General features: G+C 36.3%; 1 protein-coding gene across 1 annotated transcript in view; it reads left to right on the forward strand.

Moving 5' to 3' along the window:
* GRIA2 (glutamate ionotropic receptor AMPA type subunit 2) overlaps positions 1 to 27,956 on the forward strand; it is a 155,947-nt gene that overhangs the window by 96,039 nt on the left and 31,952 nt on the right. The window contains exons 5-11 of the mRNA XM_057726733.1: positions 288 to 341; positions 3,941 to 4,102; positions 20,268 to 20,435; positions 20,693 to 20,797; positions 21,451 to 21,561; positions 23,060 to 23,266; positions 23,758 to 24,128. Of these exons, the coding sequence (XP_057582716.1) occupies positions 288 to 341; positions 3,941 to 4,102; positions 20,268 to 20,435; positions 20,693 to 20,797; positions 21,451 to 21,561; positions 23,060 to 23,266; positions 23,758 to 24,128 (1,178 nt within the window). The remainder of the gene's footprint in view (positions 1 to 287; positions 342 to 3,940; positions 4,103 to 20,267; positions 20,436 to 20,692; positions 20,798 to 21,450; positions 21,562 to 23,059; positions 23,267 to 23,757; positions 24,129 to 27,956) is intronic.

Below are 27,956 nucleotides of genomic sequence, written 5' to 3' on the forward strand. Positions count from 1 at the left end.
ACATTTCTTAAAATCTTGGAACCTTATTTTCGCTATTAACAAAACCAAGGTAATTACTTTTGTTTAGTTATTGACTTCTTGAAAGATAACATTTATAAATCACAAAAATATATGGTTACTGTTTTCTGAGACGAATAGTCTCTGAATTTGATAATTATATTTTATCAAATATGACCCATTGTAGACTATCAAGAAACAAGGTAGATAAAATTTATCTTCTGAATCAGGTCATAACATAAGGAACTTTACATTTATCTTACTTACATTTGTTTCTTTATCTTTGTTAGGTTATTACCATTGGAAAACACGTTAAAGGGTACCATTACATCATTGCAAATCTGGTAGGTGAATTAATGATATTTATTATTTTCATAGAGTTGCCTGTTAACTAAAAACATTATGGCCGGCATTTATCAGTGGTATTTTTAAAAATATATTTTGTTTATATTGACCAATTAGAAGTGACAGTATTTTTCTGAATTTCTTGTGTTTTAGCTTTACTTTTCATTTCATATTTTCTTATCAATTTCCTAATGTTATAAATGATATGAGAAATTATAGAGCAATATTTGAGAAGCTTATATTTTGTGCTAAAGACATATTTTAACTAAGAGAAAATTTTCAAAAAGATAAAATTTAAGTGTCCAAATTTCCCATTGTTTCTCACTGTCACTGTAACTTATAAACTTTACCCTTTGCCCATTTCTTTAAAGTTCTTAGTATATATAATATTTGAAATGCACATTTGTGTGAATACATCTTGGTGCAAAATAAAACCTGGAAATAACCCAAATATTTGTATATTGTGTATTATTTACTTCTCATTTCCTACTTACTATATAAGCAACACAATGAAAACTGAATAACTGTAGCTGATCACTTTTTCACTGAAATTCTCAAATTAAGATTATACTGAAATATCCCAGTGATTAATTATATCTCCCTTTCTTAAGTTTAACCAAAGTCAATTTAGAATTATCACTAGATGTTTCTTTTTTCAAAATAGATTTTTTAATTAATTAATTTTTTGGCTGCGTTGGGTCTTCATTGCTGCTTTTGGGCTTTCTCCGGTTGCAGAGAAGGGGGGCTACTCTTCCTTGCAGTGCGCAGGCTTCTCTTGTGGAGCACGAGGCTTCAGTAGCTGTGGCTTGCATGCTCTAGAGCGCAGGCTCAGTAGTTGAGGCGCATGGGCTTAGTTGCTCCGTGGCATGTGGGATCTTCCTGGAGCAGGGATCAAACCCGTGTTCCTTGCATTGGCAGACAGATTCTCAACCACTGCACCACCAGGGAAGCCCTCAAAATAGTTTTTAGATTGGCAATAAAATGATCTGAGTCTCTACTGTTGCAAAGGTTTATGTTCTTTAAATAAATATGATTCTGCATAATTGAGGGCTCTCTCTCCCCAACCTCAGTGTGAAAAGTGATTAAGGGGCTTCCTAGGTGGCGCAGTGGTCATGAATCCACCTGCCACTGCAGGGGACACGGGTTCGATCCCTGCTCCAGGAAGATCCCACGTGCCGCGGAGCAACTAAGCCCGTTAGCCACAACTACTGAGCCTGTGCTTTAGAGCCTGTGAGCCACAACTATTGAGCCCATGTACTGCAACTACTGAAGCCCACGCACCTAGAGCCCGTGCTCCGCAACAAGAGAAGCCACGGCAATGAGGAGCCTGCGCACCACAATGAAGAGTAGCCCCGACTCACTGCAACCAAAGCAAGGCCGCACACAGCAAAAAGAAAAAAAAAAAAAAAAGACCCAACACAGCCGATTAAATAAATAAATAATTAAATAAAAAATAAAAGGTGATTAAAAGAGGGACAAAAGGAGAGAATGAGAGTGTCTTCTCTGTAGTTTTATAGGATTCTGAAAAGATTTCCTATTTATACAAATGAAGATTTATGTCATTGTTCTGGAATATTAAATCATTATATCACAAGACGTTATTCCTCGTTGTCATGGACAGATTCAAAAAACCACAACCTTATAAGCGATAAATATTGTTTTCACTAGAAAGTGGCACCAGTGATAAACAATATTAAATCCCAAACTTACATGATATTGGGAGAAGGTTGTTCAAGGTAAAATTTCTGTTTGGCAATGAAATGGTTCATCACTATAATAATTTTTTAGAACTTACCCTTATAAATGGCTTATAGATCCTAAATGAGCCCTGGCCAGAGAAGCAAGAGTTAACATAGATGAAGCTCTGTCATCAGTCTCTCTAGAACCACATTCTGTGCAGGGAACAGCCTGGACAATCAGTCCCTGTGTGAATTGTGCCATTTGATGAACAACACTGAGCCACACTGAAAGCTGTGATCTTTAAAAATGTCCAGATGGAGAAGATTATATTGGAACATTGAGAAACAATGACAGAAGGAGGTTCATCAATTTGAGATGATATTGGATGCTATGAAAAATGAAATATGTGTTGGAATGACTAAAGTAAAAAGGTTCAAAAATAAAAGCAAGTTCTTTCTGCTGTCGTGCTTCTAGGGAGAAATCTACCTAATATTTTATCTGAATTCATGTTGTGTTTTTCCTTTTCTGAATACTTGGTATCTTTGCCATATGGAATTTCTAGTGAATCATTAAGTTCAAAGAATCTGTAGAGTGCTGCAGTTTCTGAGAATTTCTAGGCACTTGAAACTTTCATTGACATTTACAGTTGGAGAATGCCATCCAAAGTTGAAGGGCTTTCCTCTTCCTATCTCTTGATTGGGAATGTCCTTTTTCCCTTGTCCAGTGGCTAAAGGGTATTAAAGGAAGTGATTGTAAAAAATAGAAAAATCCTCAGATATTGTTATTGACTCATTTCTTCAGGAATTGCTGAGTGCTTGACTAGCCTCCCAAGACACAGGCTGTGGTTCAGTTCCTGATACAGCATTAAAGGGGATAAAGTGATGAAGAAGAGGTCACAGGCATCCAATTCTCATTTCTTCAGCCCTTTAGATATGGACAAAAAGCCGTGCAATCCACCCACCTGACAGTGCCTTACTGAAATTGATTGTTTTGAATCAGCTTAACTGGAGCATGTATGGGGCAAAACAGAGAAGCTACCACTTTTTGTTATATACATTTTCCTCCACTTGAGTTATTTTGATAAAAAATAAAAATATGAGCCAATAACAAAGTAACTATCCTTCTCCACACAAATAATATTAAACAATATTTTTAATATCAACAAAGAAAAGACTCATATTTTAGAGTCAAAATATTTTCAATTCTTCTGCACAATAATAAGGAATAAGTGTATAGGGTGAAAATCTTTATAATCATGACTTTTTAAAATTGTGATTTCATCTTTCAGAGAATGTACCCCCAAACTGAGATACAATTCATGGAAGCATGATATATGAAATCAGTGGAAGCACTGTATGATAGTTTTAATAATGACTGAATTCATTCTAATAATGCAGTAGAAGTGGATTTTTTAAATTTAATACGTTTTATAAAAACTGTTTCATGCTTAATGTGAAATTGCTTAATTGTTCTCAAATAATGACAAAGCATTTTGTACCTTCCCTTATCATTTAAAAGGTTTTTATATCACCTGAGAGAATGAATAATTTAAATAGAAATAACCATCTCATAATATTGTAGCTCTTGGAGAACTAGCTTAATGTTTAAGTATCTGATGCTGCTCGGTTGTAGATACAATAAATAAAGCCCAGTCCTTATCCTTGGAAGATTTCTCAGTAAATGGAGAAATTTTATGTAAGTAAGACCAATAAACAATCATTATTTAAGGACCCACTCTGACCAAGATGATGCTAGATGCTGGTGAAGAATATTGGCTGATAAAATACATGAAACATTTACTATAGGCTTTTTATCTCCCTCGTGTGTTCTTTGAAACTTGTAAAACCACAAGGTACAGAGTTATTGGTTATTCTTGGTTCTTGATAGAAAACCTGACATAAATGTATTCTCTGTCCAGGGATTTACTGATGGAGACCTATTAAAAATTCAGTTTGGAGGTGCAAATGTCTCTGGATTTCAGATAGTGGACTATGATGACTCCCTGGTATCTAAGTTTATAGAAAGATGGTCAACACTGGAAGAAAAAGAATACCCTGGAGCACACACAACTACAATTAAGGTACATATCTATCAGGATCTACCGCTACCTCCACCTCTATCTATGTCTCCATCTCTACCTCCACCTCCACCTAGAGTCTACCTCCATCTCCATCTCCATCTCTATCTCTATAAAACTGCTGGTGAGAAGCCTGTTCTCTGGGACACCTTAGGAAGAAGATAAAAATCTCAATTTGTTTTTAGTAATTAACAAAATAAATATAATGATTTATGCAATCAAAAAAACTTTGAGTGTTAAATGTAATTACACTGCTCTGTAATAAGTGCCACCCAGACTCATCTTCAGTTCTCCATAAGTTTGGACACCTTGAGGTCTTCACTGGTTTATTCAGTGTGTTTTATTGTGTATACACATACATGCATATATTTACCTCCAAATACAACATATGTCTGCTGTTGATAGGAAGGGTTTTTTGTTTGTTTTTTAATTTTTCTTCTGTTGGTCACTTGATTGAGAGCAGAGATAAGAATAAAACCTAGGGGAGGAAGAGTGAGTGGGATGAGATCGTGTTCCTTGCTTTATAAGACTAGATTTACAAAAATTAAAAGCTGCAGAACATTGTCAAATGTGTATTATAAGGCAGATTGTGCAATAACCAGTCAGGGACAGTGTCATTTCAGTTGCTCCCACAGTTATGTTGATAACATCTTGGAGAAGCTTTGTTGATGCTGTTGTTTTCTGCATAAATGGAAAAAACAGATATAGATGTTTGGCTTTAAATTTGTCTCTGGTTGTGAGACTGGTGCTGGATAAGAATTAGAAGCTTTGAAGTTGTCTACTTTGGGGTGTGTAAATGGATCCTATTAATTCTATGTCAAATTTAGGAAAGCATCCCATAGGATGTTAAAGAATAGCCCAGAGCCAGTTTTTTCTCAAAAGTAGGTGACTTCTTGTTTGGTGACCTTGACTGAGATTCAGCATGTATGTATGTATAACAGGATTGCGGGCTTGTGGGCATGCCACCACCTAACAGGGCTGCTGAGAAGGGAGGGGACTCCCATCAGTGTCTGTCTCCACCTGCTCTCAGCAGAGGTCTGACTGTGGACCCCGTCCCGTGGGATTGCAGGCTTCCCTGCACCCCGACGTGGTGCCAGTTAAGTTCTCTGATGGAGCGTGCATGTGGCATTCACCCTCAGATGGGACTGATGTGTCCCTTTGAACACACTGTTAGTCATCATGTAGCCTCCCACTGCTGCCAGCTGTGAGAAGAATGAAAGCAAAAGGAGGTAATTTTTTTCTCATGGAAGTCATATCATTAATAAAGTTCATGTGGCATGCATGAAAGTGCAAGCAGATTTGGGGGATGAGAGATCGTTGATGATGCATTCTGCTAACATTTTCGCCAAGACCTTGCCCCAGATTTCCCTCTGTCAGTGACTCTTCTTTGCTTTCTTCTTGCTGTAACATTTCCTTCCATAGCGGCTCCCTTTTGTCTTCTGTTAAATTTCAGAGAGATTGTGATGGCCCTTCCTTATGATGAACTGCAAAGAGCATAGGCTTATAAATTTAAAAGCATAGGCTCTTCCATTTGTTGGGGGTTTTAGTTCTGCAGAAGAGCTTTTAAAGATAGTTATGTGTTTTCCTTGAGGTAGAATGAGGACCCTGCCCCAGGGCTGCACTGTCATTTCTTGTCTGGTCCTCCCTTGTCTCTGCATCCCCTCCCTTCCCTGATTAGCAACTATTTGAACCTGCCAGGTTGGAACTCAGGAAAGGGCATGGAAGCCGGATTAAGGGAATACAGGCCCTGCACCCTGATCCTTATCAGCAGCCCCACCCTTGAACCATTGCTGTAAAACTCCTCACCAAATCCTCCCAGGTTGGAACACATAGTTTTCAGGGTACGAACCTGCTGTGTCCCCCTTTGCCTGGCAAAGCGATAAAGCTCTTCTTTTCTACTTCACCCTCCACTCCGCCCCAAAAAATGTAGGCTCTGAGTCACTGTTTGACCCTAGGCTCAAAAATTAAACATTTACAAAGATTTATATAGCATAGCTTTGGAAACATAGATGCCAATAGGAGATATATCTTACATGGCTTTTGAAGCTTGATAAAAAGTACTGATAATCTGTGCGGAGGATGTAGCTTTGGGTGGGAACTCATCCTAACACAGATGCGTGTTGTTCATGTACTAGAAAGCCAGGAAGTGAATGCATTTTTTTAAAAACGATTCTTGTCTTTGATAACCCAAAGTCTTATGAAGAATACAAGCATGCCAGTAAGCAAATATAATAGAGAACGATGCATGTACACTATAGCAGCTCCTACGCATAATTAGGACAGTATAGCAGGAAGGCTTTCCAGAGACAGGATGCCTGAGCAGGGCTTTGCACATGGTTGAGCAGGAGGAAGAGTGGTGGGAGGGTGCTTGGAAAAGAGACTCAAAGTGATGCAACAGCAGGAGAGATTCAGGGAGTTTGAGTGGAGTGAGTTGCCGAAAGACAAGACTCTTCAGTTGTCAACAGATGTAAAAGAGTAATTCTAAGACAGAACTTTCATGATGGTTTCTCTCATGATTTTTTCATGGGCAGAAGAAAGGAAGAAAAACTAGATAGGGAATGATATATCATTTCCTAATACAAACAAGTAGCCTATATGATCTGTTTAAGGAAAGGGAGTGAAAATATCTCCAATGCGGTTATTTCTTTTCACATTGTCTTTTGGGTCATTGACTGTACCAGGTGTTTTGCCAGATAATTTAAATCATGTTTCATTATGCTACAATGAAAACGTATGCTATAGGCATGAAAACCTGTAGAAATATAATTCATTACATTAAATCTCCATGATCAGGCATTGGAAATTATATAATTTATATCAAGTTGTGGGACTATTAAATTAATGATTGTTTCAAAGTTTTAGTCTTCCTTGAAAGTTAATACAGCTTCCATAGCTTCCTAATTAAAATCAATCTTATTGAATAAATACAAGTAAAATCTTAAATGTTTCAATATTTAACATATTTTAATAACTACCAAATATAAATTGCACGTTACATTTCTTCATTCTTACATCCTGTACAAAAAACTAACGCTAGAGTCACTGAGATTTTAAATCTGACTCTTTCACTAATTTGCTAATTTGTGGCAACATTCACTTATTCATTCATCAATCTATTATACATTTTACAGAGTTTTTACTCTGTAAGTGGTCACTGTTCTAGGTGTCAGAGAAAAGACAAAGTTCTAGTCTCCAAAGGGTTGATCATCTTCAGGGTAGAAACCAGCAAGTACCTTGTCACTTTGGTGGAAGTTGCCTTACTGACATGTTAATATCAACGCATTCTCAACTGATTTCCACCACTGCTCCCTCCTTGTTCTCTGATAAACTATTCCTGTGACAGATTCCCCTTCTCTGTTGATGGCAACCCCATCTTTTCAGCTGTTCCTTCAACTAAGAACTTGCAAACGTCCAGGACTCCTCTCTTTCCCTGTAGCCCACAATCAATCTGTCAGGAAATCCTACCTCCTCCTCTCACCTCCACCCTGAATCCAGCCACCATGGCCTTGCTGCCAGGTTATTGCAGTGATCTCCTGGACCAGGTTCCCTGCCTCCACATTTACCCCTCTATCTTCCACGCTTGTGGTCCTTTTAAAATTTACATTACATTGTGTCCCCTCTCCAGCCACCCCCACACCCCGCCTCATGGCCGTCTGTGCTGTTGGAATAAAAGCCAGACTCATCCCTTTGTCTCATGAGGCCCTACATACTCTGCCTTCCTCTCTCGGGCTTGCACCTTGCTCTCTCTGCTTCCACTATGGTGGCCTTTCTGCCATTTCTTCCTTTCTTCTTTTTTTTTTTTTTTAATTTTTATTGGAGTATAGTTGATTTACAATGTTGGGTTAGTTTCTGCTATACAGCAAAATGAATCAGTTATATGTATACTTATATCCACTCTTCTTTAGATTCTTTTCCCATATAGGTCATTACAGAGTATTGAGTAGCATTCCCTGTGCTATACAGTAGATCCTTGTTGGTTATCTATTTTATATATAGTAGTGTGTGTATGTCAATCCCAATCTCCCAGTTTATCCCTCCTCCACTTACCCCCTGGTAACCATAGTTTGTTTTCAACAATGGTAACTCTATTTCTGTTTTGCAGGTAAGTTCACTTGTACCCTTTTTTTCAGATTCCACACACAAGCGATATCATATGATATTTGTCTTTCTCTTTTTAACTTACTTCACTTAGTATGGTAATCTCTAGGTCCATCCATGTTGCTGCAAATGGCATTATTTCTTTCTTTTTTTATGGCTGAGTAGTATTCCATTGTAGGTATGTACCACATCTTCTTTATTCATTCATATGTCCGTGGACACTTAGGTTGCTTCCGTGTCCTGCCTATTTTAAATAGTGCTGCAATGAACGGTGGGGTGCATGTATTTTTCTGCTGATTCTTAAGCACAAGAGACAGCTTCCCACTTCAGGGCCTTTGCACTGGCTCTGTCCTCTTCTGCACTGTTCTCCCCTTAGCAACTGTGAGGTTTAGTTGCCTGCCTGTGTAGCTCTTTGTTCAGGTTCCATCTCCTTAAGGAACCTGGCAGCAGGCTGTTTACAAGTGCAGTCTCTCGGCCCTTTCCCTGCTCCAGTTTGTGTGTGTGTGTATTTTTCCCTTTAATGGCTCCTAGTGTACTGTATTTATAATGAATTTATTCATTACCTTGTTAAATGTCTCCTCCAGCTTGAGGGTTAGTGTCATGGGGGCATTGGTTTTTTTGTTGGTGTTTGTTTTTTTTTTTACAGACAATAAACAGCATATATTTAGAGTGTACAATTTGGTATCCCAATCACCCAATTCATTCCCCCCCAACCCTCCCCGCTTTCCCCACTTGGTGTCCATATGTGTGTTCTCTACACCTGTGTCTCTATTTCTGCCTTGCATTTCCTCTTTCATAGTTGTTAGCATTTGCCTTATGTATTGAGGTGCTCCTATATTGGTGCATATATATTTATATTTGTTATCTCCTCTTCTTGGATGGATCCCTTGATCTTTATGTAATATCCTTTCTTGTCTCTTGTAACATTTTTTATTTTAAAGTCTATTTTATCTGATATGAGTATTGCTACTCCAGCTTTCTTTTGATTTCCATTTGCATGGAATATCTTTTTCCATCCACTCACTTTCATTCTGTATGTGTGCCTAGGTCTGAAGTGGGTCTCTTGTAGACAGCATATATATAGGTCTTGTTTTTGTATCCATTCAGCCAGTCTGTGTCTTCTGGTTGGTGCATTTAGTCCATTTACATTCAAGGTAATTATTGATATGTATGTTCCTATTACCATTTTCTTAATTGTTTTGTTTCTGTAGGTCCTTGTCTTCTCTTATGTTTCCTGCTTAGAGAAGTTCCTTTAGCATTTGTTGCAGGGCTGGTTTGGTGGTGCTGAATTCTCTTAACTGTTGCTTGTCTGTAAAGCTTTTGATTTCTCTGTTGAATCTGAATGAGATCCTTTCTGGGTAGAGTATTCTTGGTTGTAGGTTCTTCCCTTTCATCATTTGAAATATATCATGCCACTCCCTTCTGGCTTGCAGAGTTTCTGCTGAGAAATCAGCTGTTAACCTGATGGGAGTTCCCTTGTATGTTATTTGTCATTTTTCCCTTGTTGCTTTTAATAACATTTCTCTGTCATTAATTTCTGTCAATTTGACTACTATATGTCTTGGCGTGTTTCTCCTTGGATTTATCCTGCCTGGGACTCTCTGCACTTCCTGGACTTGGGTAGCTATTTCCTTTCCCATGTTAGGGAAGTTTTCAACTAGAATCTCTTCCAATAATTGTTCGGGTCCTTTCTCTCTCTCGTCTCCTTCTGGAACCCTTATAATGTGAATGTTGGCATGTTTAACATTGTCCCAGAGGTCTCTTAGGCTGTCTTCAACTCTTTTCATTCTTTTTTCTTTATTCTTTTCTGTATCAGTGATTATCACCATTCTGTCTTCCAGGTCACTTATTCATAGCCCTTCTGCCTCAGTTAATCTGCTATTGGTTCCTTCTAGTGTATTTTTCATTTCAGTTATTGTGTTGCATATCTCTATTTGTTTGCTCTTTAATTCTTCTAGGTCTTTGGTAAACTTTTCAATCTTTGCATCCAATCTTTTTTCAAAGTCCTGGATCATCTTCACCATCATTATTCTGAATTCTTTTTCTGTAAAGGTGCCTATCTTCTCTTCATTTAGTTGTTTTTCTGGTGCTTTATCCTGTCCCTTCATCTGGTACAAAGTCCTCTGCTTTTTCATTTTCTCTATCTTTCTGTGGCTGTGGTTTTCAGTTTTGCAAGATGAAATACTGCTGATACTGCTTGATACTGCTGTCTCTGTTGGTGTTTGTTTGTTCACTGATTTTGTTTGTTCACAAGCTCCTAGAGTAAGGCCTGGCACAGAGCAATTATTTAGTAAAGCCTTTCTGAATGAACAGCTAGAGAAAGCAAAGGTTCTGTGCTACACTCTTAAGAGGACTCTAATCCCAGTTCTGGAAGCAAGAAAAGGCTTCTTGGAGGAAGTCATATGGAATTTAAAACCTGAAGGAGAGGTAGAAATTAGGAGAAAGAAGGGGTAATGGCTCCTCAAAGAGGAAATGTGTAAAATCCCCAGTGCAAGAAAAAGGTAAATATTTCTGTAAGGCTGGAGGGTGAACAGAGATGTTTGGAGGGAATTCTGAGAAATAATACTTTATAAATATGCAGGACCCATATCTTGAGTGCCTTGTTGACCTACTAAGGAATGTTTTTCTTATTCTGAGAGCAGCAGGGACCTCCTAGAAGAGAGCAATTACCATGGTTTTGATACAGGAAGATTACAGGCTGCCCTGGCGAAAACAGATTTCGGTGGCAGGGGAGATTTTAGGACGATTTCAGAAACCATCCAGACAACAGCCAGCAATCCTCTGAATGGTGGTTGTGGCATGGGGGTGGGGGTGGGGAGGTGTGTGTGTGGAACAAATGGATTTGTTACATTCGCCAATGCTTTCCATTTCTTAAGAAATAATAATTGCAAAAATCACAACTTCATTTTCAACGTACTAAGTGTAGATTGAGTTGAGAGTTATTTATGGATTGAGAAAAGACTCAGAAAAGCACCCTGCATCCTGCTATCTTATTGGTCCCACATCTCATGCCGGGATTTGCACAGAGTAGGCACGTAAAAGAGATTTGTTGAAATGAAGAGGAATGAAGTGAAAAATATGTCAACACTTTGAATATATCAAGTCACAGAGAAGTAAAAAACTAAGTAATTGTCAATGCTATACAGTGGGGTTTAAGTTCCTGTCCTTAGTGTCTGTTGTGTTCTTCTACTTAGCTGTGGCAGAAAAGTAGTGTTATTTTACTGGATGAAATATGAAATTCTGTAGTAATCAGATCTGAACCATCACGGCACCTGGGTTTAAATTCGGCAATTAAAGTGAGCGTTTAACCTTCCTCAAAAAAAGGTTGACAAAGAAGCAGATGGTAAAGATGGCTTGCCATTATCCCAAAACTAATTTACACACATTTCTATTTTTAGATAGATTTTTAGGGTTTTCGGGATCTCAACAACTTGCAAGATGTAACTATCCATTCTACCTTGTAACGTGGACAGTTTGAAGCGAGTTTGACTTATGTATGCTGGGGCTGCCAGTGTTAAGGAATTCAGCCCTAATACAGGACTGACATTGTGTGCCACTCTAAATAATGGCTTTCCTGCAAGAATCCCATTTTACTCAGGAAAAGACTTAAAGCAGGAATTTGAACTTTCTTAATTGCTGCCTAAGAGACTTATTAGGCCTGTCTGAAAATAGTATAATCTTCTTGCGTTTAGTAATTAGTGTTGTGCATTAAATAGTGCCCTGGTGGCTTCACACAATTAATTCTGTTTCGCGAATGTTTTAACTGACCAAACCCACTTCTGGCATGCTGTCATCTGCAACAATGAATATTAAAGCATTTTGCCATGCAGCAGAAAAGAGGCTTGACAAGTTTAATCTGTTTTGTTTTGTGGTTTAAAAAGTGTGTCTGTGACAAATAAACATGTAAATTAAAAATTTGATATTGATAAAATTACAAATTTTATAAAAAATAATTGAAAAATGATAAAGTATTGAAATACATAGTATGCCATGATAAATGAAATGTATTGCCACTGTTTGAATTATAATGCAGGATATCTGGGTTCATCTCATGTCCACATTTTTTCATCTGCAAAGGGAGCAAACGTCCATGATCTCTGAGATTTCTGCCAAATCTCTAATATCACGATTTACTAATACAAATTTAGGCACGCAAAAACATATGCTAACATTTCTAATTTTTGCCAAATCTATGACCCCCAAAGGCTCCTCATCTCTCAAAGATTGTAGGGATTTGCAGCTGGTCGCCTCTGCTGAAATCAAATCTTAAATTACTCTGGAAAATATGGATTTTATTTTTCATAGGCTACAAAAAAGAAGGAACTTTCACCCGTTAGAAAGTTCCTAAGGAGTGGGGAGCATCAGGGGGAGGAATTTGTGCAACAAACAAAGTAAAATATCTGCCTCTAAGAAAAGTCTTTACCTACCTATGGGTGAATCAAAATCAGACAGTGTGTTGATTCGAGTATCTTTTTTCTATCTTGATGAATCTGATTCATTTTAGCTGAAAATTTGACTCCTTAAATGAATGTAATGTTTCAGAGTGTAAAAGTCTTAGTCCTTAAGAAAGATTTTTCAGTTGGAGTCAATAGCCAATCTGGCTAATTTAGGCAGAGATGTGTTGTTTTTTAACCTACTCTTTGTACATTCAAGAGTCTTTCTTCCCACTAGATTAAAAATTATTTTTATTATTCATAGGGAATAAAAATAAAAAGTTTGTTAACTTTGGTTTCTTGCCAGTGGAGCTGTCTGTTTACCCCTGGAAATGTGGTACCGTTTGTATGCTTGCTAAAGATGTTGAGTCTTTATTAGTTTTCTAATTAAGACTTTATTTTTTAGAGCAGGTTTAGGGTGACAGCAAAATTGAGCAGAAAGTACAGAAAGCCCCCAAATACTCCTGTTCCTACAAATGCACAGCCTCCTCCAATATCAACTTCACTCACCAGCATGATATGTCCTGATGCTGGGTCTACATTGACACATGATAATTACCCAAGGTCCATAGTTTACATTGCTGTTCACTCTTGGTGTTGTACATTCTATGGGTTTGAACAAATGGATAATAACATACTTTCATTATTATAGTTTCATACAGAGCATTTTCACTGCACTAAAAATCCCCTGCCTTCCACCTGTTCATCCCTCCTCCAACCCCAATACCTGGAAACCACTGACTGATCTCTTACTGTCTCCATAGCTTTGTTTTTTCCAGAAGGTCATATAGTTGGAATCATATAGTACGTAGCCTTTTCTGATTGGCTTATTTCACTGAGTAATATGCATTTAAAGTTCCTCCCTCTTTCTGTTGCTTGGTAGCTCACTCCTTTTTAGCTCTGATGATATTCCATTGTCTGCATTGACCCCAAATCATTTATGCACTCATTTATTGAAGAGCATCTTGGTTGGTTTGTTCCAAGTTATGGCAATTGCAAATAAAGCTGCTGTGAACATGTGTGGTGGTTTTCGAGCAGACATATGGTTTCAATTCCTTTGGATAAACACCAAAGAGTGTAATTGCTTGATCATATGGTAAGAGTATGTTTAGTTTTGTAAGAAATGACCTATCTCCCAAACTAGCTGCACTATTTTCCATTTCCACTGACAATGAGTGAGAGTTCCTGTTGCTCCAGTGATGTTGTCTTCTTTTTTTTAAGGGGAAAGCACAGCTGTATTTTTTTTTTTTTTTGACATACAATAAACTGCATATATTTAAAGTGTACAAATTGATTTTTTTCTTATTAGTCATCTGTTTTATACATATTAACGTATATATGGCAATCCCAGTGTCCCAATTCATCCCATCCCAACCTCCCCCCTACCCCCCCACTTTCCCCCATTAGTGTCCATGTGTTTGTTCTCTATATCTGTGTCTCTATTTCTGCTTTGCCAACCTGTTCATCTGTACCATATTTCTAGATTCCACATATATAAGTTAATATACGATATTTGTTTTTCTCTTTCTGACTTACTTCACTCTGTATGACAGTCTCTAGGTCTATCCATGTCTCTACAAATGACCCACTTTCATTTCTTTTTATGGCTGAGTAATATTGCATTGTATACATGTACCACATCTTCTTCATCCATTCATCTGTCGATAGACATTTCGGTTGCTTCTATGACCTGGCTATTGCAAATAGTGTTGCAGTGAACACTGGGGTGCATGTGTCTTTTTGAATTATGGTTTTCCCAGAGTATGTGCCCAGGAGTGGGATTGCTGGGTCATATGGTAACTCTATTTTCAGTTTTTTAAGGAACCTCTGTACTGTTCTCCATAGTGGCTGTATCAATGTACATTCCCACCAACAGTTACAGAGGGTTCCCTTTTCTCCACACCCTCTCCAGCATTTACTATTTGTAGATTTTCTGATGATGCCCATTCTAAGCTGTATGAGGTGATACTTTGCTGTAGTTTTGATTTGCATTTCTCTAATAATTAGTGACGTTGAGTGATGTTGAGTCTTAATGAAGATTTTTTGATTTTATGCAGTGAGTCTACAAAGATCATGTTTTGAAAGGCTGTAGAGAAAATTAAAGATGACCTTACCACAGAAAACTCTTTTCCAGAGGGTAGACTTCAACTGGATTTGAAATTAAGAGAAATGAATAATTTTAAGTTTATAATGTATTTCATAATAACGTTTTTCTTTTCTATGACTTTAGTTGATTCTAGGCTATTGCCAAAAATCTTAAAAAAATTCTAAAAATTTTCTTATAAGCTTAATTATTTTTGCTAGAGCTTATTACTTTGACTGTTTTGATAATTTTGTAATGAAGAAACTGAGAATGACTATATTGTGTAAAATTCTCTGAGATGTCATTCAGTTTATAATAATTTTAACTAAATAGTTGATGCTATTTTAAAAATGAGTGTGTAAAATTTATCAGACTGTAAAACTTCTGACAGCCTCTAAGTATGTTACACAAATGCTATTTTTATGAAAAGTGATTGATGTTAAGGAAAAAAATTAAATGGTAATTATTTTCAGCAATGCTAACCAAAGTTAAACTGGAGATGTTACCGCAGGATTTCTCAGTGCCTTTAATATGCCAATGTGAAAATCATTTTCTGAACTTATTGGATCAGAGACTCTTATAGATCAGGATGGTAGTTTTCAAAACATTGTAAAAACATGCTAGTTTTGTACCAAAATAGATAGTAATAAAAGGAAAAAAGAAGCTAAACATGCTGGTCAGTAACTTGCATTTTTAGCACATTTTACAACACATCTGGGTTCTGCTTTCCTATAACTTTAGTCATTTCATGTGAAATTTTCCAAATAAGGGGACTAACAGTGCCAGTGTGCCTGGGACTCCAAGTTTTGTGATCCAAAAGTGGGACAAGCCTAGGCAAACCAGGACAGTTGGTTACCCCCATTACCTCAGAAATGCAGAGATCTGGATTCAAATTCCACCTTTGTCACATGTTTTTGTGACACAGAGCAAAATGTAACTTGAAAACTTGCAATCTTCACCTATACGATTGGAATAAAAATATTTGTTGCATAGAGTTTTTGTGCTTTTTTTTTTAAAGAACTTACTAGGAAACTATCCAGCTCAGGTTTGGCACATAGAGAACTAGGTCAACATGTATTCTTCTGTTTTCCCTCACTTACCTTTCTAATTCTATCATGACACAGAATAGGCATGTTCCTCTTATCTCATTGATAAGGAACTTTGGACACTGATGCTCTAGTTAACTTGCTTGAGGCAACAGAGAAGTAAATGGTAAAATCAGGGCTTGAGGGGGCCCTGATAGAGATCAGAAGATGCTGTTTTCCATGCTTCCTAAACTATACTCAGTTCAATTTCAAGTGTCAAGGAATATTTGGAAAGTGGCCATTGATAGGAAATTTTGTAACACTTTCATAATACTGAAGCCTAGTACTTCCTTGTTGAATGGCATTTATTTCTTCTATCTTAGCACCATGCAGATAACATATGTTTCAGGAAAGGTGCTATTATATGAAGACCCATAAAATTTCATATTATACACTATTTCTGTATTCATTAAATTTTAAATACATATAGACTTTCTTTTCATCTATTCTTTTTTTTTCTTTTTTTTGGCTGTAAGACTACCCTTTTCTGGTATCAGTGATTATAGTAATGTATTATTAATATCTGATGACCATTGGGCATAACAAACATGTTTAAAGTTCATATTTCATTTTACATTTGAAAAATAAGTCTCCATAAAGATACATTTAAAATGGAATGAAAGAGCATTTGGAAAATGGGCCATAAAAATGTTTTCCCAGATTTCTTCTTCAAGTATGGATAGGAGCGATTGTGGCATTACACCGCAGAACATAATGGCCCCTCACTGAGATATAATTCCCAACTCAGCTGAGAGATTTCACAGATAAACATCAGGGCAGAGATGATGCATTTGTTTTCCAAGAAGGAGATCATAACATCACTGTCATGTTGACTTCAAATTAATTTACATCTAGTTTAGTGAATGGTAGAATCAAGCTGAAATATTTAACTATCCAATCAAAAATGCGAGCATATTTGTTGAGAAAAATAAATGAGCCACATATGCAGAACATAAGCAAGAAGGAGCTCAGGATACAGAGGCTGTTGATTTTCTCTCAGCCCCGAATTGCATGTCTATGATTGTGACTTTTAATTTACAGTGATAATAGGCTTGAGACTTGGTTAGGTTTGAACATTTGAAAAAAGTTGGAAGGATTTTTCTTCTTCATGCGCTCATGCCCTGAATCATAATGATAGCATGGTGAGTGGACTTAAATGCTTTTAGTTCACTCAACCTCGTCTTATTTTTTAATGTAGTTCACCAACATTTATAGACCTCTGAAACATTTAGCAGATGGTTTTATAGATTTCTCATAGTAATGTGAGCAGAGTGACTCAAGGAAGAGTTTCCCTTTTAACTATGATCATAACAAACCATGAATAAAAACTGCAATACTAGTTTCTGTTTCTGATTCAGTGACCTAAACTTCATCACAAGAATTAAATTAGCAATGGATGGATTGCTGTATAAGAAAGTGAATTCATCAATTCTTTTCCTCTAGGAGAGTAGAAACAAACATATAAGTGAGGCAGATAAAAGCTGACATGATATTTCTATTTCTCCAAGAAGTCTTTTCTTAAGTAGATATGATTTAAAACAATGAGTTTGATACAATACAGTTTTTTTTAATGGTATATGGATATTGTAGAATACTTGGAAAAGAAATATCATCATGTATGTTTCCTCCCTGTTATTCGAACTATTTTATTTTTCTTTCCTTTTTTTTTTGAAAACATATAACCATTTTTCATTAGTCTCATTTTTTGTTGAAAAAAATTAGTTGTAATACTGTTTTTCACTTACCTTATAGCTAGCATTATTCAAATTGTTATATAACCTTTATTAGTAGAACTTTTTAATGGTTGCATAGTACTTTCACATGGCAGAAAGCATAGTTTTTAAACATTTTTTTACTCTCAGAAGTTTAGGTTCCTTCTAATTTTTGCACATTACAAATTATACTGAAATTAACATCCTTGAATGAAAATTCTCTGTATTTGAGAATATTTTCTTAGGACAGGTTCCCAGAAATTATAGTTTCAATCCAGGAATATAAATTGCCTAAATGGATCTGTAACACAGTATATTTTTTTAGGTTCTTGTGTACAATTTGAAGGAGGAGGTTGCAAATTTTGGGAAAAATAGTGATAGGTTTTATTTAGATCCATCTAGTAGAGGTGATTTCCAGGAAACTCAAGCACAGCCATCTAGGAGATAATCTAGATTTGTCAAGAAGGACTCATGCATAGGCCTGCAGTGACATTGCTTAAGACAATTTAGTGGTAAATGTGACTATCTTATCACAGTTAACAGCATCAATCACAGTCCTGCAGGGTCAAAATCATTTTCTTTCTCTTCTTTCTTCCTACCAACATTCCCATCAAATTTGATTCATTCATGTGACAAAATGAAATTGATTCAACTAAACTAATTCATGCAAAGATAAAGTGATAACTTCGCACTACCATTTTTAGCATTAAAAATATGAAGTCAAACAATTTCTGGATTCAGGGAGAGGATAATTCATACCACATATATTCCTTTATCATTTGCTTTATTGTAACATCTCTAATATTAAAAAAGAAACAAGACTGGCATCTATCCGCAATTGGACATATTTATAACACTCTAATGGTATATTGCAATTGTCTGTTTATATATCTTTTCACTGAACTGGGAGGGAATGTGAGTCTCATAAAGATAGAATTCATATCAAGATCTCTGGCCTGCATTTGTTCCTTCCTTCCTTTTCTTCCTTCCTTCTTTTCTTCCTTCCTTCCTTGCGATTAAGTCTCTTCAGTGTACCAGACCGTGCCCTTGTCTCTGAGAATTCAGCAGTGACAGATAAGTTTTTTGCTTTCCTAGAGTAACTATACTAGTGGGGAGGAAAGATGAAGTAGACACAAAATACATGAAGAAGATACTCAGATGCTGGTAGAGATTATGAAGGAAATAAACAAGGTCGCGTGAAGGAGAGTGACCAGGGTTGGGCTGAGCAGGAAGGGCAGTACTGAGGAAGTCATGATTGAGTGTATGGATGCAATTTAAAGCCATGGACTGAATGAGATCACTTAGAGGGAGTAAGGATTGTGATGTGAAATGGAAAATTTAGAAAATTTCTCTTAACAAACGTTCCTGTGAAGGAAACACACAAAAAAAATGGTAAAAATTGGAACGCATATGGACCTAAGAAACAGTTATTATATCTAATCCATCTATCTACCTATCTATCCATCCATCCATTCATTTATCATCATCATCGTCCACTTACCTAGCAAATCTACCTACCTACTTCTTTTTCTTTCTTTCTCTCTTTCTTTCTTTCTTTTTCTTTCTTTTTCTTCTTTCTTTCTTTCTTTCTTTCTTTCTTTCTTTCTTTCTTTCTTTCTTTCTTTCTTTCTTTTTCTTTCTTTCTTTCTCTCTCGTAGGAGATTTGCTAGATAGGTGGGAAGGCAAGGTAATCATCAGGAAACCAGAGAAAGACAAGTGGATAGACAAGATAAAAAGAAGGTATAGTCACTTTTGAGAGTGGAAAAACCAAGTTACTGAAGAAAGAGGAGGGTTGTTTGCAAATGCTGAGTACCCATTTTGGATTTGTGGTTAAGAATTTTAGAGTGTCACAAAATCAGTATGATACTGCATTTCCCCCCCAACTTCACTGTACTTTTGTTACCTAAAGATTGAAAAATACTGAATAACAGAAATTTCCTCAGCAGTCATTAAACCTTTATGTTAAAATGTGATTTATCATTCCTGACAGCAGCATCATACTTAGATAGATGGCAGTGCATACACATGCCCTAGTAATACTCATCCAGACCCTGACGACGCTTAGTACACATGTAGTAGTTTTTTTTTTTTTTTTTTTTCTGCTTGGCCCCCAGCTCCTAAAATAATTCTGCTGCTCCACTGGAATCTGAATACCATAAACTTGGAACCAATATTATCATAGATTATTGAAGCGTGAGGGGACATAATGGTTCTTCTAATTGAATATCATAGTCACCTGGAGAAGTTTAAAATGAAACACTCAAAAGATCACTGCAGATCTATGTAAGCATAACTACGGCAGAATTAGAAATTAAACATCTGAAAAATAATCAGTGTTCTTTCCATATTGCCAGATGAATCTGTCATTAGACAGTGCAGGAATATTGATTTGTTAATTTCATAATTTCCTGTATCACCAGATCAGGCCATGTAGTGATGCTCTAATGAGAAACCAGTTAGAAAAACAAAAACAAAAATGAAAACATCAACAAAATTATTATGAAAGATCTCACCTGAAATAAATGAGATGTTAACATAATTGACAATATTTAGAATCAAGGGCACAGTTCATTGTTTCAGTACTCCATACTACTCCTCTTAGATTCTTCGGTTTCTACAGATAAAAATTGGATTCTGGACTAAATTCTTGGACTCTAATATAGTATGTGTGGTGGGCAACCGGAATCTTGATGGCTAGTGCACAGTGAGTCTCTGCATTTTCTTCCATTCTTATGAAATGTGTGTGATACTTTTCAGTACACTTCTGCTTTGACCTACGACGCCGTTCAAGTGATGACCGAAGCTTTTCGAAATCTGCGGAAGCAGAGAATTGAAATCTCCCGGAGAGGGAATGCAGGAGACTGTCTGGCAAACCCAGCGGTGCCCTGGGGACAAGGTGTAGAAATAGAAAGGGCCCTCAAACAGGTTAGTCACTCAAAATGATTGTAATGTGACAACGATGGCCACTGGTTTTTTCCTGCTCAGTCATTCTTGTTTTGTCCCTTCTGATTTTTAAAGAGGGGATGTTATTTCCTAACTACACAAAGGTAGCTTGAAGGGGAAGAAGAAACCTAATAAGTGTCATTTTCTTGACTTGCGTCCCGGGAGAGTTATGTGGTCAACCAGTCTGTTTCTGGTGGAAGTGAATTTATAATTGTGCTCCTTTCCCATTTCCTCATTAGGTGCAGGTTGAAGGTCTCTCAGGAAATATCAAGTTTGACCAGAATGGAAAAAGAATAAATTATACAATTAACATCATGGAGCTGAAAACGAATGGGCCCCGGAAGGTAAATCATTAGTGAATTGAAGGCATTCTTTCTGTGTGAGGCGGTGAGTTAGCAAACCCATCACCTCATCTTCCAGAGTCTTGGAGACTTGTATTCACATAGAAGGATTCAACAACTTCCAGAAACATATATTTTATAATATTTTTTTCTAAATAAAATCTTTTTATTTCTGGTAACACTGAAATGTAATTTTAAAATATAAATAAAACCATTAGACTTTTTTTTAGACAGAGATAGAAAAAGAGTTTAATGAGATGAAAAAGAACTATTGCTGAAAGATTATGGTTCAGGAGACCAAACATATCTGGTGCAAATGTAAATGTAATTGTTCAATTCCAGATTTCTTTCTTCTGTTATGGCTAGAATGCCATTGTTTGGATTTTGTTTATGTTTCTCTATGATCACTCCCACAAAAATTACCCTTGGAGAATATGAAAAGTGAACATGAGGTTTTTAAGAATTGTTTTTTGTTTGTTTTTATAGTCTTTCTATTCCTATTAGATTCACATGCATAAAGGATACATCTCTGTTTAGAAAAAGCCTAGGTAATGGAAGTGTGATTTCAGATTCAAATATAGGTTTGAAAATAACTCAGTGCTTTATCTATAGAAAGGTCATATGTCCAGGTACCCACCTTCTGTACCCTTTTTCAGATCGGATACTGGAGCGAAGTGGACAAAATGGTTGTTACCCTCACGGAACTCCCTTCTGGAAATGATACTTCTGGGCTTGAGAATAAGACTGTTGTTGTCACTACAATTTTGGTAATTAGCTACATATGCCTCTGTTTTACATTATTTTTTCTTAAGAAGAATACTTGTCAATTAGAATTGCTGCTTGTATTTTAGGACAATAACTGATACGGTGATGCTTTTGAATGTTTAGTCATTCACTGCATACTTATTCTGTCAAAAGCACTCACAAATACGAGCTAGAGCCTTCAAAATACTTCTTATCCTCTTCAAGACTGGACTTCAGCTTCATAGATAATTCATAACCCGGTGCTTACATCGGTGAACACCTGGGGCAAGCCTGGAAGAGACTTCCTCATATTCCTCCAGTGTTTAACCTTTCCACTACCACACGATTCTGGGTCCATTCTGTCCTGACATTTGTTACACAGTTTAATAATGTGGCCAATTTCTCTATCTTCATATGGAAACATGAACTCCTGGAAGACAAGGGTGATCTCCCTTCTTTTTACCCCCAAGTTTCAACACAGTAGTTGGCACACAGCTAGTGCTGAGTAAATGTGTACTGGATGGATGAGACAACATTGAACTGGATCTTGAACGTTGAGGCTCTGGATAGATGGACAGGAGATGTAGATCATCACTAGAAACTGTTGGTGAAATGAAATAGAGGAAATACATGATTTTGTGGCAAAAGTCTTATTTTGTTTTGCTAAGCTGTGATGTGGTGAAGTTGTGGAATTCATTATGGCAACAAGATTGAGAAGAAAATATAGTTAGGTTAATAAGGGATTTGAATAAGAACATCTGTGGCTCTTGGAAAAGTCTTAATAAATGTAAGCTAGACATTTGAGGACTTTTGCCTTAATCATGCCCCTGAGAGGGACTATCTCACTGAGCCCCAAATATCCTTAGTGCCACTTTCCAGTGGAGAAAATGGAGCTGGTGTTGAGTCATGCTTTCATGCTTCCTCTTTACGATGTTCACAGGGGGATTCTACTCTCTAGCTATCAGTGTAGCATAATTCTAGGGTATTCTATCTCACAGAGGAAGTGAGATCTCAAGTCTGAGAGGATAGAATCCATACATCACCATGGCAACAACTCTTTCAGTCTGCACATCACTGGCTATGGACCTTATCCTCCAATGAATAGCAACACAGGGTTTTGGGTGGATGCTGGCTCTTTGGAGTCAGGGTAGCCCTAACTTAGAATAAGAGAGTGGTGAATCCAGAGTTGAATAAGACAGATGTTGAACCACATTATTCCTCTCTAAATGCTAGGATTACAAACATGACAAGGGGACATACTAACAGGTTGTGCGTATGAGTCTCCTGTTTACTTTGGTATGGCCAGGTGCAAGCCATATTCATGAAATATAATGAAAGCTGTATGAGGACCCTTGTTCAGAAGTGTTATGCTTAATTTTTTCCCACTTCTGTTTTCCACTATCTGTTATTCTACAGTGTCTCTGACTAACAGGTCATAGTTAAACCAAAAGATTTGAGTTGAAGAGAGTAAATCATTAACACAGCGGTTTTGATCAACTAGAGCACTTTCTCTCCATATAGGAATCTCCATATGTTATGATGAAGAAAAACCATGAAATGCTTGAAGGCAATGAGCGCTACGAGGGCTACTGTGTTGACTTGGCTGCAGAAATTGCCAAGCATTGTGGGTTCAAGTACAAGTTGACCATTGTTGGGGATGGCAAGTATGGGGCCAGGGATGCAGACACGAAAATTTGGAATGGGATGGTTGGAGAACTTGTATACGGGGTAAGTACCGCTCTTCTCAAAGATAAAGTCATTATGCTCAGACTCTTGTAGAGAGAATGCTCACCTTCCATGCAAAGCACCAATGTCTGAGGTTGTCGGTTTCCCACATTAATCTAGGAATACTGTCTTATTTCTTTGTGAACATTTGGAGATGAAGGATGAACTCAGAAGCAAGCATGCAGATGGAGACAGGCATTTTATCTGTCTTGAAGCCTATAGGCCATATGCACTGTTCAAAGATTGCAAAAACATAGAGGCAGATGTAATTATTATAATCAAGCCAGAAGGGTGTACTCTGTATTTATAAAAAGGAGGCATATTTAGGGAAGAAATTGCTTTTCTTCTGTTTATTCTTCCCTGGGATTCCACCAGGGAAGTAATTATTCCCATTTCCATGATTTCCTTCCCTTCCCTTTGATCCGGTAACATAACCACGATTCCTTTCTGACCGTGACTCCTGGTGCTATTACTTTCCTTTGTTTCCCTTACAGAAAGCTGATATTGCAATTGCTCCATTAACCATCACCCTTGTGAGAGAGGAGGTGATCGATTTCTCAAAGCCCTTTATGAGCCTCGGGATATCTATCATGATCAAGAAGCCTCAGAAGTCCAAACCAGGAGTGTTTTCATTTCTTGATCCTTTAGCCTATGAGATCTGGATGTGCATTGTTTTTGCCTACATTGGGGTCAGTGTAGTTTTATTCCTGGTCAGCAGATTTAGCCCCTACGAGTGGCACACTGAGGAGTTTGAAGATGGAAGAGAAACACAAAGTAGTGAATCAACTAATGAATTTGGGATTTTTAATAGTCTCTGGTTTTCCTTGGGTGCCTTTATGCAGCAAGGATGCGATATTTCGCCAAGGTTGGTTACTCGCCTGCTTCAACTTTGTGCATTTTAGGTCTCGAGTGGACATTCATGGTGTTTATGAATTCACTGTAAAGAAGTTAGCAGCCGCCGACTACCTGTCCAGGCAGTCTAAGACTCGTAAGGACAGTCTCTTACCATCGGCGTAAGCCTGTGAAATATTTGAGCAATGTTCTTCGAATATTGATCTTATATTTCCCTGGTGAAATTATACACACCATGGAGAGGCTATAAAATGCATAAGGTTCCTATCATTCCATGCCTTCTTGGAGGGGTACCGTGTTTTTGCTGCATATTCTCATTTTACAGTCATCTGTGTGTGTTGATCCACAGACCTGTATATGGGAAGATGGGCAACATTACTTACTAACTACAAAAGCGGCAAAACTTCATTTGCACACGTCTCATCTCTCTCTCTCTCTCTCTCTTTTTCCATTATTAGCTCACGGAAATGATATGGGCGAGATATTTATAAAATTTGTTTTTTTTAAAGGTTAGGTTGCTGGGTTAAAAAAATGTATATTTTCCAAGTATCTAGAAATATTTAGCTGGGTAATAATGACGTCTGATTATTACAAATGCTTGTGCCATATTAAATAGTAATACACAGGATGGAATAAATTCATACACCTCTATTTTCATTATTATATTTTAGTTCCTGCCCTATAACACCTAAATATAATAAATATATCACAAAACACGTTGCCTTTGTTCATGTTACATACATGAATAAGAATGATAGCCATATCCGGTTCTTCAGAGGAATAAATCATACTTTTTCTAATGTGATTGCTTTCACATTTGAAGCCTAAATGATTATTGATCTACTGGCACATTTTAATTTGGGCTCAATTACCCTCCTTTGATTCTATGGATATCTTAATAACTAGCAGAGGCAGTGGCTTTTTAAATACTATTTCATTATTGGTAGTTTTTGAGCACTTTGGGGATAAGAAGTGATTAATTTCAAAAAACTCTATGTGAAGCTCAAAATTTTGTATCTTTTGCAATTTTTTTTTGTATACTCACCCAGTGAGATAAAGGAATGTGTCACGTATGCAGAAATTACGACTTACCTCTCAGATAGTAGGGCACGTTTTTATGAACGATATGGAACAATCTTAATTCCCTCAAATTCCCTGTAAGATATATCAAATTCCCTCAAATTCCCTGTAAGATATATCAAATTCCCTCAAATTCCCTGTAAGATATATCAGATTCCCTGTGGCTTCTCTATGGAACTGCACTGAATTAGAACTATACCAGTGGTATTTGCCTTTCATATATAGATATATGTTTAATATATAATATATATAATAATTCCTATTATATATAACATATATAATTATGATGACCTCTGACAAAATATGTAAGATTCATAGTTTCATCTCTATAGTTTATCTGATTCAAGTTAAAGACATTAATACATTTTCTAATGATGAAGGAGAAAAATACTAATCAGATTGGAATCTCAGAGAACATTCTGGTTCATAAGTAATAATGAAGCGATTCATCTTTGATAAGAAGGCCCCTGAAGTATGATGTTACTGTAGTCCTGAGATGTAGAGCAATTATCCTAGGGTTCCACAAACTATGCTCTGCCTTTTTAATAAACAGGAGAAGTGTATGAGGGTTCATTATCACATAGGACATATTGACCCTTGGGTTTGTCTGCCCTGCTCCTCATGCATCAGGGCTCTGAAGGTAATTGTTTTGGTGTTCAGTGCTTGTCGAGGAGCAAAGAACATATTGACACATAGAAGCTAGAGCATGAGGCACATTTAACAAACTGTGTTTTTCCAGGGTCCACCGTGACATATTGACATTCTAATTTTCAACAATCCTGCTTCCTAACATATGACATTTTTTCTTTGCTTATGATTTCATTCACGAGTCATGACTCACTACACTTTCACATATAATAATTTTTATTTCCTAGTAAGCTATATCAATTTTAGATAGCATATTTTTACTTCTTTTTTTGCCCCAGAATATATATATGTATATATACATATATATGTAAGAAAAACTCACTTTATTAAAATTTTTAAGAATATGTATCTTTCACTTTATGGTATTTATGCATTTAACAATTGAATGTACTGTCTAATATTGGCAAATTTAAGGATTTTTTAAATGAACCATACTGTCATTTTTTTAGAATGCAACGATGGTAACTCTAGTTTAGAAAAGAATAGAGCAGCTTAGTATCTAAAAAAATATTAACGATAGTGCATGAAAGCCACAGATCACTTTAGAGATGCTCCTTAAATATTTTAAAAGATATTTATCATGTTTTTCCAAGTAAAATATGGTATGGAACTATATTATTTGTACGAATAGAACACATTTAAATTTTAATCTAGAATGATTTATTAAAGTGAGTTGGTCATTGCCTGAAAATAAATTTAGAATTTGTTAACTATAGTTCTGTGAAGACTAGGACCACAGAATTATGAGAGCAAAATGTTGTAAGGTTGACTCTTATTTTCTGGCTTGCTTCTGTTTTTTTCCCCCCAATATCCTTAAAGGATTCAAATGATTTAAAAATTACATTCTTAAAAGATTAAAAAGAAATGGTAGAATACATGCATTTATTTGCTCTTTTAGTGCAGATACGTAGAGATGAAAGTTTTGTTTTTAATTAGAGAAATCATTTTTGTGTGTCACCATAAAACGTGACATTGAATTTGCTCCTCTGCATAAAATTTCTAAGGAACTCAATCAGAATCACTAACTGATCCTTTGAAAACACTTACAAGTAAATAATAGATTGCCTAAGAATTTTCTATTTTTAATGATACACAAGTCAAATAAATTTGGGGAGTTATCTTGCACACTTTAAATAAAGTGGCATATTTAATTAAATCTGCTGTAAGCACTGGATTAGAGAAAAATGTTATGTCTTTAGCTTGTGTTTATCCTACAACTGGAACAGAATGAGTTATAAAAATGATTCTTAAACATATTGCAAATAAATCTGCATTGTATAGTGTCAAAAGCAATTACCATGCAATCACTTTTGTTTTAAGGGCTGTGAGTAGTCAGATACTGAATCTGCCCTCTTCAAAATAGAATACATATCATATAATTATACCTTCCAGTGTGATGGAATAAATAGTGAACATTTTGAGAGTGGCTGTGTCTACATAGGGTTTCTCCAAATTTAAAATATATTTAATATTGTTTTCAGAATATGAAAAATGTTTAACTTTTTTCCATTCTATCATGTTTGTTTCATTCTTTGCATCTCTTAGAGACTGGTGAAAGCTCTTAATTATCTTATTTTTCTTTATCATTGCTTTGCGTGCTTTCTCTCTTTTTCTCTTTTATTTTAGCAGCAGATGTTTTTACCTAAAAAATTCTTTATTTTTAGCTTCACCCCTTTTCTTGACTACTTGAGTAGTTTAATCTACAAATATTACCTAATAATTTGATATAGTATCTGTGTTTCATCAGAAGGTGTATTTCTTATTATTAATTGTCAGGAGGTTCAGTTTAGGTCATAAATTGCCACATTTTCATGATTTAAATTTTTAGAAGTGTTGCCTCTTCACTGTAGAAAGTTTGTTAGACATAATCAAGTTATTAACAAAAAAGAAAAAGTTATTCTATTGGTTTGTTAATATTACTCAAATACCTTTATATGTAGCATCCCACCAAATCGTTCCCAATAATACCCTATATATCTCTTTCTGTATCTACACATCCACATTTATCTACCTAGGGTTTAAAGTAAATTATTGGGAATCAATTAAGATTTTGAAAAGTATTTTAAGTAAGAACTTATAATCATAAAAATATTGTTATTTTATTATATTTCAA

Source organism: Hippopotamus amphibius, chromosome 3 (assembly GCF_030028045.1).
Source record: "Hippopotamus amphibius kiboko isolate mHipAmp2 chromosome 3, mHipAmp2.hap2, whole genome shotgun sequence".
Lineage (NCBI taxonomy): Eukaryota > Metazoa > Chordata > Mammalia > Artiodactyla > Hippopotamidae > Hippopotamus > Hippopotamus amphibius.